Source organism: Labeo rohita, chromosome 16, assembly GCF_022985175.1.
Source record: "Labeo rohita strain BAU-BD-2019 chromosome 16, IGBB_LRoh.1.0, whole genome shotgun sequence".
Lineage (NCBI taxonomy): Eukaryota > Metazoa > Chordata > Actinopteri > Cypriniformes > Cyprinidae > Labeo > Labeo rohita.
In genome coordinates this window covers 29,657,319-29,673,510 of record NC_066884.1, presented here as the reverse complement: position 1 = coordinate 29,673,510, position 16,192 = coordinate 29,657,319, and the positions used below count along the sequence as shown (strand labels likewise).

At 36.3% G+C, this 16,192-nt stretch overlaps 2 protein-coding genes across 7 annotated transcripts in view; one reads left to right on the top strand and one right to left on the bottom strand.

The window, feature by feature from the left end:
• LOC127177904 (C-C chemokine receptor type 5-like) lies at positions 1–2,117 on the bottom strand. The gene is made up of 2 exons (XM_051130448.1): positions 2,011–2,117; positions 1–1,236 (listed from the first exon to the last, which is right to left on the bottom strand). The coding sequence occupies exons 1-2, from the start codon at positions 2,036–2,038 to the stop codon at positions 194–196; spliced, it is 1,071 nt and encodes a 356-aa protein (XP_050986405.1). The 5' UTR covers positions 2,039–2,117; the 3' UTR covers positions 1–193.
• An 808-nt stretch (positions 2,118–2,925) lies between these two features.
• The window catches only part of cobl (cordon-bleu WH2 repeat protein), an 86,479-nt gene continuing 73,212 nt past the window's right edge, over positions 2,926–16,192 (top strand). For 2 of the 6 annotated variants that reach the window (XM_051132357.1, XM_051132351.1), the window contains exons 1-2: positions 2,926–3,262; positions 3,605–3,740. In XM_051132357.1, coding sequence (XP_050988314.1) covers positions 3,703–3,740 — 38 coding nt within the window. In that variant the 5' untranslated portion in view covers positions 2,926–3,262; positions 3,605–3,702. The remainder of the gene's footprint in view (positions 3,263–3,604; positions 3,741–16,192) is intronic. The other 4 variants (XM_051132355.1, XM_051132350.1, XM_051132353.1 and 1 more) reach the window with 3 other exon arrangements.

Genomic DNA, 16,192 nt, shown 5'->3' with positions numbered 1-16,192 from the left:
TTTGCAACTACTTCAACTTCTGCATTCTCCTACTTAACATATATCATTATTGTTAACAAAATTGATGAAAAAACAGAACAAGGACAACTTTCAAGAACTCAATATACATTCATTAAAAAGGGGAACTTAGAGAGTTAAAAAAAAGAAAATGAGCTACTCAGAAAGAAAGTAGCTTTGGGGGAATACATTTCCTCTAAGCAATCTGTGTGGAGGAATATTCAGTAGATTTGGTGAAGACTGAACTTCTGCGTTCAGATAACTGTCGAGACAAAGTTGCGCACTGGCTGAAGCACAATGGAAATTGCTCTTTTAGGACTTTAAGAACTGCTCTTCTGAACTTCTGTCCAGCAAAGGCATAGATGATAGGATTTAGGCAACAGTGGCTTAAGGCTATAGTTTCCACCCATTGCATGGCAAGGCTTAAACTAGTATGCCACTCACAGGTATTCAAGTGGCCTTTCATCTGCAGATACATAAGAAACATGACAAAGTTGTATGGAGTCCAGAAGACGAAATAAACTGCCACCACAGCCAGGATGAGTCTGATGACTTTGTGTCTTTTTTGTGATTTTATGCTGAGCAGAGTGGGGATGATCCGGGAATAGCAAAAGCTCATAATAATCAGAGGGATAATCAAGCTCAGGAAGTTCATCTTAAGGTAAGTAAATGACTTCCAGGCATCTACAGGAAATTCAGATCCGCATGATGTTTTGGATGTCTCATTTTTCACTTTGGCAAAAATAATATTAGGGAGAGATGCAAACAAACTAAGCACCCATACAACTGAAGCCAGAACCAAACCCATTTTTGTAGACCGATTTCTGGAAAAGATACTATGGGCATGGACGATGACAACATAGCGATCCACTGTCATAAGGACCATGAAGAAGATGCTACCGTACAGACCCAACATGAAGAGACCTGTTATGGTATGACACAAGAAACTGCCAAAAATCCACTGCTCCATTGCACTATGAGCCCAGAAAGGGAGTGACAAAAGAAAAAGAAGGTCAGATAGGGCTAGGTTGAAGAGGCACACATCTGTCATGTTGGATTTTTGACGGTATCTGATCAGGACCCACACTACAAGGCCATTTCCGATGAAGCCAAGAATGAAAACTATGCTGTACAGGGTGGGAAGGAAAACCCTGCTGAATTCCTTTGTGTTGCCATTGTTGCATGGTGCTCCATAATTGTTGATGTTGTCATAGTATTCACTGTAGTCTGATGTTGTCGCTTGGAGGGCACACAAAGAACACACCGTTAGGTTATATAATATATTATAGGCTTATTTATAATATCTATAATATATAATATCTTTATATTGTATTATGAAAACTTAACAGCATTGGTTTCTTTAGGTTTGAAAGCAGACAAAACAAAATCACACCAGTAGGAACTTAAATTTTAGTCTGTGCTTTCCTGACATCTACTGGTCAGACTAGGCATGATTTTCTGCTCGACTTGGAGATGTTTTAATATTCACCTATATGACTTCTTTTTTGTTTAAAAGGACAGATCACACACACACAACCACACAAAACATTTTGTCATCATTTACTCACCCTCAAATTGTTTCAAACCTTTCTGAGTGTCTTTCTAATGTTAAACACAAAAGAAGATATTTTGAAGGATGTTAGAAACCAAACAGCAGACGGTTAAGATTCTTCAAAATATCTTCTTTTGTGCTCAACAAAAGAAAGAAACTAAAACAAGTTTGGAACAATTTGAGGGTTAGTAAATTAATACTGATAATTTTAATTTTTTTGGGGGGGTAAACTTTCATAATAAAATCAAATTCATAATAATGCTGTTTTTTTTAGTTTATTATTATTATTTTTTAAAATTGTTTACTTTTTAACAAATAATGATTTCAAATTGTAATAGTTGTTGTGACGACAAACACAATTAAAACAAATTATATATGTCCTATAATACAAGTACATTACAAGTACGAACAGCTTTTAAATAGTAGCATAATTGCATTGAATAGGCTGTTTAGTAACCTACCAGCCACACTCCCTGGGTCCTCTGTCATGTCTCTTGGTAATGACAGCTGAATCTGTGAGATTTTTTTGTGATCCTGTCTGTCAAAAAGCTCTACAGAACACAGGAGGTGCCATTTCCTGGACCTCCTAGAGGCGGGACTTCAACTCAACTGTAATGCCATTAAAAAATTCACACTGCTGTCTGTATCATTAAATTAATTCATTTGGAATTTACATTAGCATTTTTAAACTGAGAAATTACTACAGAGGCATTTCAGCATCAAGGAAAAGGGGCACACAACTGTAACTGCAATACATGAATATGTACACACAAATACATACACAGACAGATTTACACACATTTACACATCATTTGTTTAAAATAAGCATCAACACAGTGCAGTTTTGTATATACAAATTTTCAAGCTTTTATTTTCTATGTAAAATTACATTTCCAGTACTTAAAATCTCTTCTTTTAGCCAAATTTTCAGCTGATAAAAAGTGTTACAACGCCCTCTTAGGGTTACGGTGCGGCAATTTACCCATTTGTCATTCTGGGAAGTTGTAAAGTGGTTGGGGATTCAATCGTTCAGATTGTTTAGTAGTAGTTCAGCAGACAAGGATGTGCTGTCCTTAAATTTATTATATAATATTTGTCCTTTATGAATAAATGGAAGACTGTAATGCGCATACATACTGATTGACGCTTCTGTAGTGTGAGTGTAACAGTATTTTATTCACGACCTAACAAAGTTTTGACCAACTGGTCAGAGGATCCTGCTTAAATGGACAGGGGCGGGACGTATTAACGGCGAACCAATCATGCAGACCGCAAAAAGAATAGTAAACGCTAGGGACGCTGGGAGTAAACACTATTTGAATGTGAAGGGGCGGCTTTTTGTTGCAGCTTCACGGTTACCATGGTAAACTCTTGTGTTATCAGTTCCATATTGATATTACAAGAATCCTACTGATAATTACGTCAAATTTACGCCTTGATAGTTACGCTAATGTTAACTCTTCTCTAGAAAAAACTCTTTTCGATGGTGAGAGTTATTTATTGACAGTCTTACAGTATCAGTACTGTTTACTGTAGCACACGCGCTTCCAACGGCTCGTTCTCCCGGGCGCGTTCTCGCAGAATTCCTGGCTCAGGCTGCCGTTGAGCGCGGGCTCGAGAATCCGCGGGAACGGCGCTGCCTGGTGGACGGATTAGAATAGAATTCAGAACTCCTGTGTGCTTGTTGTTGTCTGTCCATGAAGCCGAATCCGGGTAAGTCTTTCACTGTTTTAAATTATGGGAGTATTTCGGTGACGATATTACTTTTAATTTGACTCGCATCTTTTTCTGGTAATAGATGCGTTAAACTTATTCCGCATATGTTCGTAGTCTCTTTTGTGACAAGTGAAACATTTGAGTGCTTTCATTTGTTGTACCATATTTATGAACAGAAGTGTGTACATCAAACACTTGTCTACACCTAGGAGCGCGGTAAATGGTTAAGTCGTTCCAAATACGTGACCGTGGCACCTTGGTGCTGGTCAGCTGTGTTTTCTGTAGAAGAGTTTTTATCCGTGTAGTGCTTAAGTATATTTTCATGTTCTTTCTTTAAAGGTGACACTTACATGAAGAAGTGTGAAATTGAATCCCAATGTCCCGCCTGGATGTACGAGTAAATTGCGTTGATACAAAGCGGATTTAGTTTATGACAGATGAATTTGGGAGACACTACAATCAGACCTCCTGTGGGGTAAGTGTATAGAGCCCTTGCTAAATGTAAAATGTTTTTTTTTTTTTTTTTTTTTTTTTGATGATTCATTTTTTTTTTAATGATTTGAGTGTTCTAACTGTTTATATCAATATTTTATAGACAACAGCCGTCTATCTATCTACAGACAGATAATGGTGCGTTCTGGTGGGCCCATTTCAATTTTTTTCGAACTATTTTAATCAGTTTATATGTTTAAGCCACACAACAAATAGCTTGTTGAATTCTTTTAAGTTAGTGTGAAGGTAACAGGAACTTCAGGACATTCTGTAGTGAAATGAGAAAAACAAAATAATATATAATTAGAAATTTGGAAAATTATGATATTTGTTTTTTTTTGTCAGATAAAATAATACTGTGTAACAAAAAAGTTGACATGGCATTTGAATTGTTGGGATACAAGCTATGTTCTAGCAGCTACATGAGAGGAGAGTAACCAGGAAATGAAAACAAACTGAACTGTCCGTTCGTCTGCCAGTGATGCTTTTGTATTCCTCCTTCTCTCACACCTTTTGTCACCTCCGCTCTTGACTCAATAGCTCATTATTCCATTTAATTGAAAGGAATGTTTGCTGAGCTGTTCTACTTCAAAGTAAAGTACCTCAAACAGAAATTGAATCTCTAACTGGTATTCAATCTAAGTCAATCCACATGAGAAGTAAAAACAGGTGTAACATAATTTCCTCTTCACTGGAAGTGCATTCCTACAGAAACTTCTGGTGATGTTAGTGTATCTCAGCAGCCATTTAAATGTTAGCCAGTGTCCCCTCTCTGACAACACAACAGTCTGCTTTGTGGGTCTTACCCACAGCCCCCCCTTTCCTTTTATGTAATCAGACCCCATTACATAGCTAAAGCAGTGGATGATTGTGGTTATTTAAAGCTTGAACAGTTGTTGAGCATTCCCACTGCTATCTTCTCAGAATGTTGAATTCAGAATGAAGTAACTTGTGTTATATTTTTGGTCTCAGTTTTGATATTATGCAATAAAAAAAAAGCAGACAAATTGAATGAAAATTCAGACTAATTATAATCATTTATTAAGCTGAAATATGAGGTTTATGATTTTAGAAAACTTATGTTTGTGAAACTTGTGATATTTGAACTGTAAAACTGTTGAAGCTGTTTTAGAGTTTAGGATGTTACCAGCGGGATCCTCAAATCTGGTCCATGAGGTTCGCTTTACTGCAGAGTTTAGCTCTAACACCAATCAGACACACTTGAGCATGCTAATCAATCTCTTCAGGATCATTTGAAAATCACATGTTGTGAACAAAAGGGGTAGGAATGTCTGTTTATGAAGTGAGTTTAACTGTTAGCCCACACACGATTCCTTGTATTGGAACAGATATTTGTTAGCAGATGAAAAATTAAAGGAATGAATTGGTTTGAGTAATCTGGTGACTCCCAAGGGTATGACACATAGTATCCATTAATTGTTTTTTTTATTTCCTTCATAAGCTCTAAACAGCTCTGAACAGGTCTCAGGATTTTTCCCCATGCATACATTTTCCTTTTGCATGTGGGTGTCTCACTCTTAATTAACTGCTAATTGTTTTCATGCTCTATTAGGAATTCTTACCCCTGCTGGATCTCACACTACAATTAATTGTTTTCCACTAATATACACAACACATCAGAATACAATGTGCATACCGTACAACAAAACACACAATTTGAAGACAAGGCACATATACTTATGGACCATTCCACATTCCATTCAGTCAGTCCTTGCACTTATCTCTGTTTGGAGTTTCGTATATTCAGTCCTTAAGGTCACACAGTATTGAAACAACAAATCGAAGTACAACATTTTTTTAAAATATGAGATATTTGATGAGTTAAAGGTTAAGTTTCAGTAAGGATATTTCTCTGATGACATTCAGATAAAGAAAGACTGTAGCTCAACAACCTTTGAAGAGTAGTTGTTTTCTGAGTAATGTGGAGTTAAGCATGGTTCTGATGTCTTGAAATGTTGAAATGAAAGTTATTAGGAGATTTTACTATTGATAGTACTGTGTTAGTTAATTGTCTTGCAGTCAGTGGGAGCATATCACACATTGGAGTACTGTTGTTTATTTGCTGCAACAAAGAAGCAGCGTTGGAAATTAATAGGGCTTCGATCAAAAAATTCTACCAAATTTGAGATATGAGGGTGAAAAATGCTCCTGTATGAATTTTTTAAATATTTAAAATGTGATCAAATATGAGCACAGTTGAAAGTGAGATGTTAAAGTTAAAATTAAATGACATTTTAGACATAATATTGTGTTTTGCTCTATTTCAGCAACAAAAATAGTTAAAGTTAAAAAAGTTAAAGAAGAATCACTGAGCCTCACAGAGCAGAACACAGCAATTTTCCTGAATGAATGAACTGTTTTGAGTGAATTGACTGAATGAATGATTCAGTGACAAATATAGTGACTGTGTCTGCAGTGCAAAAATGTCTTTAGTTGATACTGATTTTATTTGATTGGTAACAACCCAGTTATTACTTCTATTGTTAAAATAAAACATCTTAAATAAATTTTTAAATTTAATGATGATGCATAGGTTTAATGAGGGTAGTAAGAATGCTCTTACAATTGCTTTTACAAACAATGCTGCAAATTTTTATCATCTAGATACCCTAAAGACAAAAAGTTATCAAAAGAATTTAGATTCATCAAATGGTTTTGAAGATATAATTTAAATATAGAATATAGTATTGATTGAGTAGTGTATGACTTTCAAACTGGCCAATGCACTACTACGTGTAATGTTGACTGATTAATAGTTTGACTTGTAAAAAAAATGCATAGAAATTCATTATAGATTCAAAACGTTTAATAAAGCCTCATATAATCAGATGCAAAAAAAAAACAAAAAACACAACAACAACAACAAAAAAACAAAAACGAAATACTGTTCTCCAAAATTAGGGGTCGACCGATATTGGATTTTACAGATACCGAAAACTAGGTTGGACCACACTGGCTGATACCGATTAGTCGACCGATTTTTGGTTTTTAAAATGGATAGTGAATGGAAAATAAACAGTGCTTTAAAAAAAAAAAAGTAACCTACTGAACCATACTTTGTAAATGAATAAAAATATAAATATTAATTATATATTGATCATTACAGTTAGTTCATTGTTCATTAATGTTAACAAAACTACAAATTTTAAAATATATCAGTAAATGCTGAAATGAACACACTCTAACAAGGAACAATACTTCTATTCTACAGCTTTTATAAATCTTAATGTTACAAATTGACTTTAAATATCTACACAAGGGCCACAGTATTGAAATTGCATACATATGGATATTGTGTACTTTCACAATTTAACTGCTTCTATTCCAGAACATTTGTGGTTATCTAATCAAAATCTAAAAATATGTTAGTCACACAACGGGCAAAAGTGCAGCACCGCGTCTAGAAGAACTCGCAGCTATCTGGTATCACACACACTGGACGCGTCACGTTCAATTCAAGCGGCGGTCTACAAGACTTTATTTGATCACCAAAGGGGCAAAATTATACTGCTGTCCTTTCTCCGCTAATGCAGCATCTAGTCAACAAATTCCTCACTTAGTAATGACATGAAAACATGCACTACAGTATACTCTACGCACCGCCACTGTCAGTGATGTCAGTGATTTCCGCCATTATTTTAATGTAGTACATACAATAATACTTCCTTAAAGAGTATTTTATTTAAAAAAAGACAGGGCTAAACTGTATTGTATATTGTCTACGCAAGCCGTTTGTGCTTGTACCCTGATGAGGCTTGTGGATATTTGCATATACGTGGTAATATATGTATTGTGGCTTTCTCTCTCCCTGTCTCTCTATACGTATGTATATATACACACACGCAGTATAAATAGCACAAGTGCTCCTAAACAATTTTGAAGTCTGTGTACAGCTATTCGGAGACTGTGATTTTTGTGTCATCACTGTCAGATAAACTCCGCCCTAAATGACGTAAAAGTAAAACGAATTATAGTTGGTCACTTTGCATGTTGGTTAGACAGTCTCTTTCTGTCTAAGTAGGCGGTTCTTGGCCAGAAAAATATGCTGCATGCCAACAACCTTATGCCAATAGTGAAAAGTCTGGCTATGCAAGATTAAATTCCATGAGATCTAAACACTCATTGTTGAACCTATAGTCCAAAGTACTTCCATTGACACCATGGGCATAAACCTCATTTGTTCACTTCAGTGCACTGCGGCTCATATTTCTGCTCAACCTCCCTGTCACTGGTGCTTAAAATAAAGCCCACAACAGATAATCCTGTCCATCAACTGTACTAACCACTGCATCTCTACACCCTTCTCCCTGTTCACACCCACCACAATCCTCACTGGAGCTCATAGACACACCCATATTAACCATAACTCCAGTGTGTAATTTTCTGAAAAGAAATGTTTCAGTTTGTTTGGAAATTGGACTGCTTTTAAAACTCCTTTCAACATGTACACTCATTCTTTTCAACATATTCAATTTACAGAAGTAAAAATGCTTCACAAAACTAACAAATGAGCATGTCTCATGGGTTGAAAGATGAGAGACAAGCTTTGCATATCTGGTAGCAGCACATGGTCTGTCTCTTAATATTAGCTCAACAAATATAACAGCTTTCTTGGCACAGGCATGTCTGTTTGGTCTGTTAGTGTAGCACCAAACGTGAAGACCATGATCAGCTTCATGTTTATGTGAATTTTCCACTTTGTATCCTTCACTTTTGCAGTAGATTGGAGGCCACGTCAGGTCGCACTGGAAGACCATGAACTGTAATTTTAGATGGATCCTGCAAGTGACTCAAACTCACTGAAGTTGGACTAACTTGTTTAACCCACATGGAAATGAGATAGAGTAGCGTCTACGTCTTCTTTGGACTTTGGAGTGGATTGGCCTTGTGTTATAGCTTGTTATGCCACAACTATTTTGGGAGTCTGCTGTCAGGCAGTGTTTTACGAGATCTGTGTGGCACGCAATTCAACAGCCTTTGCAGTGGAAGCTTAACGTCTACTTTCTCTCTCAGTCATTTTATTACCCTTAAAGTTGACTATACACTGTATAGTGTTGGGAAAAAAAAAAAAAAACACTGTGGAAACACAACCCTGTCTCGGGTGCCAAAATTGTGGCCGAAATCACAAGGTGTGCACTGTGCTTAACTTGATATTATTCAGATAATGTTGTTTCTCATAGAAGGGGATGCTATTTGTACAGTTGTTCCACACACGCACACATACACACACACACAATAAATAAATAAATAAATAAATAAATAAAATTGATATTCTATCAAGGTAACATTTTGACAGCAACACTGTGTCTATACCAGGCCAAAGTTGTTGTGTCATGTCGTGGCACAGAAGTATAAGGCTGTCTACATTGGACTCAGCATAGAACGTTCATCAGTTTACTAGTAGGGATTTGCATCGGTTTCGGTGTAGACAGAATCACAGATTAAAATAGGTTCAGTTGTCTATGGCTGTGTCGCATCATGCCACTCCCATCCAGTGTAGATAGAAGCTACGTTTACACTAGTGCATTTTAGTTTTAAAACGCATAACTTTTGCTACGTTACACCTGTAGTTTGCTCTATGCTGGTGTTTTTGACCCTCGAAAACTGAAACTTTCGAAAATGCTGCAGACCCCATTTTAGTTTGAAAACTCGGGGGTTGTGTTTCACTGTAAACAGACTAAAATGGAGAGTTTTGATAACGATGGCATGGATGCCCACATTCGCTCTGCGTATCCTTGACGACTGTGTAAACAATAACATGATGCTCATTATAAATGGTCATGTGACACGTGTTTTCGGTTGTGTAGAGTGGACGCAGATTGTTTCTGAAATGCAATAAAAAATGCCAGTGTAAAAACATGTAACTTGTTTCATAGCAGATTAATTTAAACATACATTAAATAATTAAGACAACACTAAAGTAAAATATGAGTATACAGTCTAATATTTCACAAAATGCTCTTCTCTAGACTTCATTTCTCTATTGAACTAATGAGCTGTGAACACTGATGACTTACCTGAGGTAAATGAAATGCTATGTGACATTTTGTTTACAAGCTGTTTTATTGTCTTTCCCCAGTTAAAACAATTATTGAGCGATTGCAGGAGGCATGAGATGTTCATTCATGTTTATTTCGCATTAAAACTAGTAGTAAAGAGGAAGAAATGATCGTGTTCACTCATGCTCCGCCGTTTGAACGAACCGTATTTACACTGCACAAGTCTGCCGGGCGTTACGGCTCCGACGCGGCCACCGGAGCTGATCACGGCCATTGTAGTCAGTGCTTGTGTTTATACCAGCCGCGCAGCGGAATGTTTCAGAAGCGTCCGAGGCGTTCATACAACGATCTGTCATGCCACGGTACACATGCGTACCGAACCGAAAAAACCCATACTGAATGTTTTCGGTACAAATATGTGCACTGTTACACCCCTAGTAGACAAGGATTGATTTCATTTTAAAATGCTCTTTTAAAACGAAAACGCATTAGAGAAAAAAGGGCTACAGTGCACCTTTCACTGCACATTTTGGTATACTCCCTCAAGTGCTCCACCCTCCAGAATGAACAAAGCAAAGTGATGTTTGCTTTCGAGTGGAATTCGGCCATAAAATATCAGTATTGAAGTTTATTGTTAGTGATCTGCTGTAACTGTAGCAACTGCTACAGATAAGCTTTTTCCATGTAGCACATCTAAAGTACATAACAAATGAAAAAAGATTTAGCGATGCAAAAGGTGTTAATTGGGCTGCACAGGTTAAAGAGCAGCAGTTAAAAATCTGCTGAATATCTGAGGTATATTCCTAAATCAATCAGTGGCTCAGGGTGTTTGGAACAAATTAATTATTTCCTGCTCTCCACCTATCCTGTAATCCCATTGGGGCTATTTCTCTCCCAGACTTGGCCTGACCAAAGCTGTTTTTCTGCAGTTTTCCCAGACACCTGCTTTCCCTAACACCTGCACCTCTCCTCTGCTTCAGGTGCAGGAGTGCTCCTGTTTTTGTTGGACAGGATGAGTAATATTGGCTGAGAATGTGGTGAGGGTTGAAGACTGCTGTTTAAAATAATTACACTAAAAATCAATTTTTAGACCTGTCTTTGGATAATACAGCTCTCTTTTCGGATTTGTCCTGCCCAAAGCATGGTTGCATTATGTAACCAGTGCCAAAGAGAGGCAATTACTTTCCAGTTATAAAGTAATTAGCCAATTGTAATCTCTTGGAGGCTGAGGAAGACACCAGCTGCCAAAAGTGTCAAACATACTCTTTTGTAACTCATGAACAAGCCCACATGGAATCTGCACATGTAGATCTAAGCTGGAAACTCAGTTTCGGCAGAATTGGAATGCCTTTCTTTCACAAAGTTCTACACATCTTACTAAACCAAAAAAAAACGAGAATAAACATTGATACTGTATAAACAGTTGCTTTTTTTGTGGACAGGTAAGGGAATTAATTATTGTGTAGTCCACTCCTAAAACTCACTAGTAGTAGTGTAAATTGCATAAAACTCAGAGACATTAATACTGATCTACACTGATAAATTGTAGTGCAGGATCTAACACCATTGTGGCATCTGTACTTCAAATACTGTACATGAAGAACACCAATGCTAAGTTAACCAGCAAACTAATGAATGCACCTTTAAACATTTTTTTTTAAACATTTTTTTAATTTTATTTTTATTTTTAAATATGCATAGTTTACTATGTTTAAATACATTTCACAGACTCTGTCTGAACCTGAACTCACTGAAAAGTCAGTTAGCTGAACACAGTGAGTGTTAAAACCACTGGGCAAATAAACAACAGTATTTTGCTCTGAACAGGATGTCAAGCAGCATGCAAAGCATTATTCCTAATTGCTGTATAAATAATCATTTGTTATGTTTTCTGGCATTTTGCCTTTATTAGACAGCACAGTATAAGGAGGGACAGGAAGAGAAACGAGAAAGGAGAATACTGTGAGATCTGGGGAAGAATCTTAAGCCAGGAGCTAAAACTAAGGTCGCTTGAAGCACTGTTATGTGATGTGTTGGAGTGCAACTCTTACTATGCTCTTGATAGACAGACTACATTATTCTTAGAAGACATTGTGAGCCAACTACATGCTCCTTTAATTCTCATACTCTAATTAGAGCATAGGTGGATGGATCATCCCATGACGCACAGCAGACAGTGAGAGAGTGAGTAAAGCTCTAGCTAAATCCATGCAGGCATTGGATTAGAAGATGGTTTAAGACAGAGCCAGAAAAGACAGCTCGGGAATCGACCCATTCATTTTAAACAAGACCATCTGCTCAGAAGGCCTTATCAGTTTTCTCTGAAAGTAACATTTTAAAGTTAATTTCATCAGCATGGTGCGGTATTTTGAGTTTAAAATTATTTCCAAATTAAACATAGTTAAACTTATTGCTTTGACTAGGACTTCAACTCTATTATACATTATTAATACATTTATACTACTACTACTTTTACTACTACACTGTGAAAAATAAAAAACACAATTTGTTGAGTCAGCTTAAAATAATTTGTTACCCTGCTGCCTTAAAATTTTAAGTTAGTAAGTAAGTAAAATAAGTTTAGTCAACTTGAAATGTTAAGTTTTACTAAGTAGCAACTTAGATATTTCTGTTTGCTAAACTTAACAGATGGGTAAGTAACCCAGCTGCCTTAAAATTTTAAGTTGATTCAACTCAAATATCTAAGTTGTTACTTAGTATAATTTAATATTTCAAGTTGAATAAACTTTTTTTGAGTTGACTGAACTTAAAATTTTAAGGCAGCCAGGTTACAAATTATTTTAAGTTGACTCAACAAATTGTTTTTTTACAGTGTAATTATTATTATTAATATTGTGTTACTGTTTCAAGCAAGCCAACTATTAATGCCAACATGAATATATTACTAAAAAAATTTTTTTTTTAAATATTTTTATTTTCTTTGTTATGACATATTATTTGCCACCGACCCACTGCATAGCAGTGTTGGGAAGCTGCTAACCTCAACAGCAAAGTGGTATAACAACATTTTTGGTAGTGTGACAAAGGCTCAGCTGTTTTCAGAATGGTATAGCTTTCCAGTGACAAGCTTTTTTTCCAGTAAGTAGTGGTGTGACAAAATATCACTTTTTTGTCACATTATAGGTGGCATTTTCCCACAAACAACAACCCAGTAAACGCACAATGCAAAAATCATTCCAAGTCATTTAATTTTTGTGGTACACTCAACAAGCACTATCTCCAAGAGTGTCCTCGTTATTAAAGGGGTGATATTATGCTTTTTCACTTTTTAAACTTTAGTCAGTGTGTGGTGTGTATCTTTGGCCATAAAAAAGATCTACAAAGTTACAAATATCAAAGTCCACTCCAAAAGGAGATGTTTTGTTTTTAAAAAATGAACTACAACAAACAGCTCCTTTGGACGACAACGTTTGTTTTCCGGCATGCGGTGATGTCACAACGCCATCAATTAGAATATCATTCAAATAAATCCTGCCCATGGAAATTCAAATTGTTAGAGGGAGGGTAGGGAGGAGGTGGGTGATTAGCCTGATTTTAGCGATGCACAGCAGAGAACCACTTAAACGAGCCGCAGCGCGGCAAGTATAAACACAAGCATTGACTAGAGTGACCGCTTTAGAGCTGTAACGTGCCGCAGACGTGTGCAGTAGTGGTGCAACGGATCGCGGTTGATCCGTGATCCCTGCGGATCAGGACCCACGGTTCGGAACGCACGTGACCCGCGGAAAAACTCGTTTTTAAAACTTGTAGATTACAGTGTTTCCCCTGCCATTATATTAGGGGGACCCGCCCCCCTTGAAGGTCAAGTAAACTTTATTTTGTATATAGCGCCAGATCACAACAGACGTCATTTAAGGTTACCTTTCCTATATAACAGGTCTATACCTTGTTCTTTTATTAAACAAACGAAATAGCCTTATGTTATTTATCTTATTTACACAACGGCATGTCATTTATCTCTCGAACGTTACATTACGTGGTCAGGCGTCTACAGTTTCTCCTCTGGGAAAACGCGGACGGGATCGCGGAGTCCATTCATGAAAACGGAATTTACTCTATAGCACGGGATGCCACATAATTCGTCAATTTTTGGATTAATAAATCAAAAGTAGGTCTCTCACTTAATTTGAATCGCGATATGGACTAGTGTCTGTGAATATTAAAACGCAAAAGGACAGTTTAAATATGAATCCTCCATGTTCCGCTGTATGAATGAATGGCGGAGACGCGGCTTTGTTTACTACACAAATAGTGAAGCACATGTGACGCTCGTGGATATTTTCGGCCTCTGCGTCTCATTATATGATGACATAAACGCATAAACTTAATCTCCAGAACTGCTGTAAGAGTCACTTCATGTAAATTTTACCGGTTCATTCGAGAAATTTAGCATCATATCATAGTGTATACACACAAAAACTAACCAGCAACCTGTCAAAATAAAAGTAATGTTTAACATGTAACAGAAATGTATTAGTCTTGTATTACTTTTGTACAGTATAATGTAGGTGTTTAAATATTCCTATATTCTGGCTTTTGGCAAATTTAAATAAAACAATTAAATGCAGAAATTATAATAATAACAGAAATAACAGAAACATTTTTTTGTTTGGCAGCAAATAAAAGGGTTTAATTTTCATTTCATTAAAAATAAATAAATGTTTAATGCCTGTATTTGATTATCAGAAAAATTAAAACTTTTTCTAAAAATAGAGAGAAAAAAAAAGATTGTAGGGCCCTATTGTTTAAAATGTTGAAATTGAGATTTTACAACTTATTTTTTATATAAATGTTTGTTATTTCACAGAGAGTAATGTACAAAAAAAAAAGTACCGTGACGTACCGTACTGTACCCCCTGCAAATTTGTCATTATAAGGTTTGGTCTGTTTTCAGGTCTCTGTTTTCATTGTTGCACTGAAGTATTGAAGTATTGAAAATTTTATTTAAAAAAATTATTTATTCAGCTGGTTATTTCTTGATTTTATTGTTGTATTTTATTTTATTTTAAGTTATTTTTGATAAAACCAAAAGTTTCTTGCCATACTGTTCTTGTAATAAATGGAAAGCAAATTATATTTGACTCCTCCCCTTTTTTGCTGATCTGAAAAATGGTCCGATCCGTGACTCAAAAACCGTGAGTGATCTGAACCGTGAGTTTTGTAATCCGTTGCACCACTAGTGTGCAGTAAAGGGGGTCGAAACACATGTAGAAGCTGCGATCTACTCCGGTTACATGTCGGAGCCGTAACACGCTGCAGACGTGTGCAGTGTGTGGTAAGAGATTTATTCATCATACAGTGTAGATAGCTTCACTTATAACACAGATGTTTTTTAAAATGCATAAACTTGACTAGAATAGGCTAGGCTAATCATTAATGATGTTCTTTGATAATGTTAGGCTGCTTTTAGTCTTATGCTGGAGCTGGTTTCGGACAGGACCCAACACTACCGTAGCGTGTTATTTACTCACCCTCCACGCATCCTAGGTTTATATGACTTCCTGGAGGGGGGGTTAATAAAGGCCTCCTGAAAAATATCCATATTATATCCATATCCATATCCAAATATCCAAATGTAAGAATCACTTTAATCTAGCTTGCGCTAACAGTTGTACACAGAACTTGCTTCTTCGACAAGGGGCGTGGCAAAACTGAAAGAGAGAGTGGGAGAGCTAACCAATCACAACACATTTTGTTTTTTGGAAGGCGGGCCTTCATTAAACCTGGAACTAATCGAGCCTTATGGCTGGCTGGGAGAGATGTATTGTAATAATGTAAATTATGTTAAAAATAATGCGTTTTTCGAACCACCAAGCATGAAAGCATGTTCTAGTACACCCCCAAAACAAAATCAAGACTTTGTAAAAGAGCATAATAGGACCCCTTTAAGTAATGTTGGGAACTCAGTCTCATGGTTTGTTTCAATTGTTTTCAAAAAGAGAAAAGGGTGTCGTTCTATTATATTTTAGCAATTTGTAAACAATTATCTGCAAATTGAGTTTATAGTTGATTATGTTTGTGCCAGATAAATACTGCTTTGTATTATCAGCATGCTGTAAATAAGTGCTATAGGGAAAAAAAGGTCAAAAAGGTAGTATAACTGTAACACAGCTACTTTAAAGAATGAATGCCCTTGGCTGGAATTTTTAAGCAGCTTCCTTAAATCTGGGGTATACAGAAGCAACTGACTTTGAGTCATCTCAGGCGGGAAGATGTGACTTTTCTTCCTTTATATAAAACGTCACCATTAACTGTTTAAAAGAGTTAGGTGATATTAAGTTGCTAGTCTAATCAAGTTAATGCACTTGCACTTGTTCTTATTTTTGCCACTTTGAAGACAAAAAAGACAGAATCTTTTTTCTCACCCTCTTTATTTCCATCACCTTTTTCTTCC

Bases quoted from the DNA above. Each gene is read 5' to 3' on its own strand.
- LOC127177904 (XM_051130448.1), bottom strand. From the start codon at position 2,038: ATGACAGAGGACCCAGGGAGTGTGGCTG. The intron at 1,237-2,010 runs GTAGGTTACTAA...GTGCCCTCCAAG, and splicing joins GGACCCAGGGAGTGTGGCTG to CGACAACATCAGACTACAGT.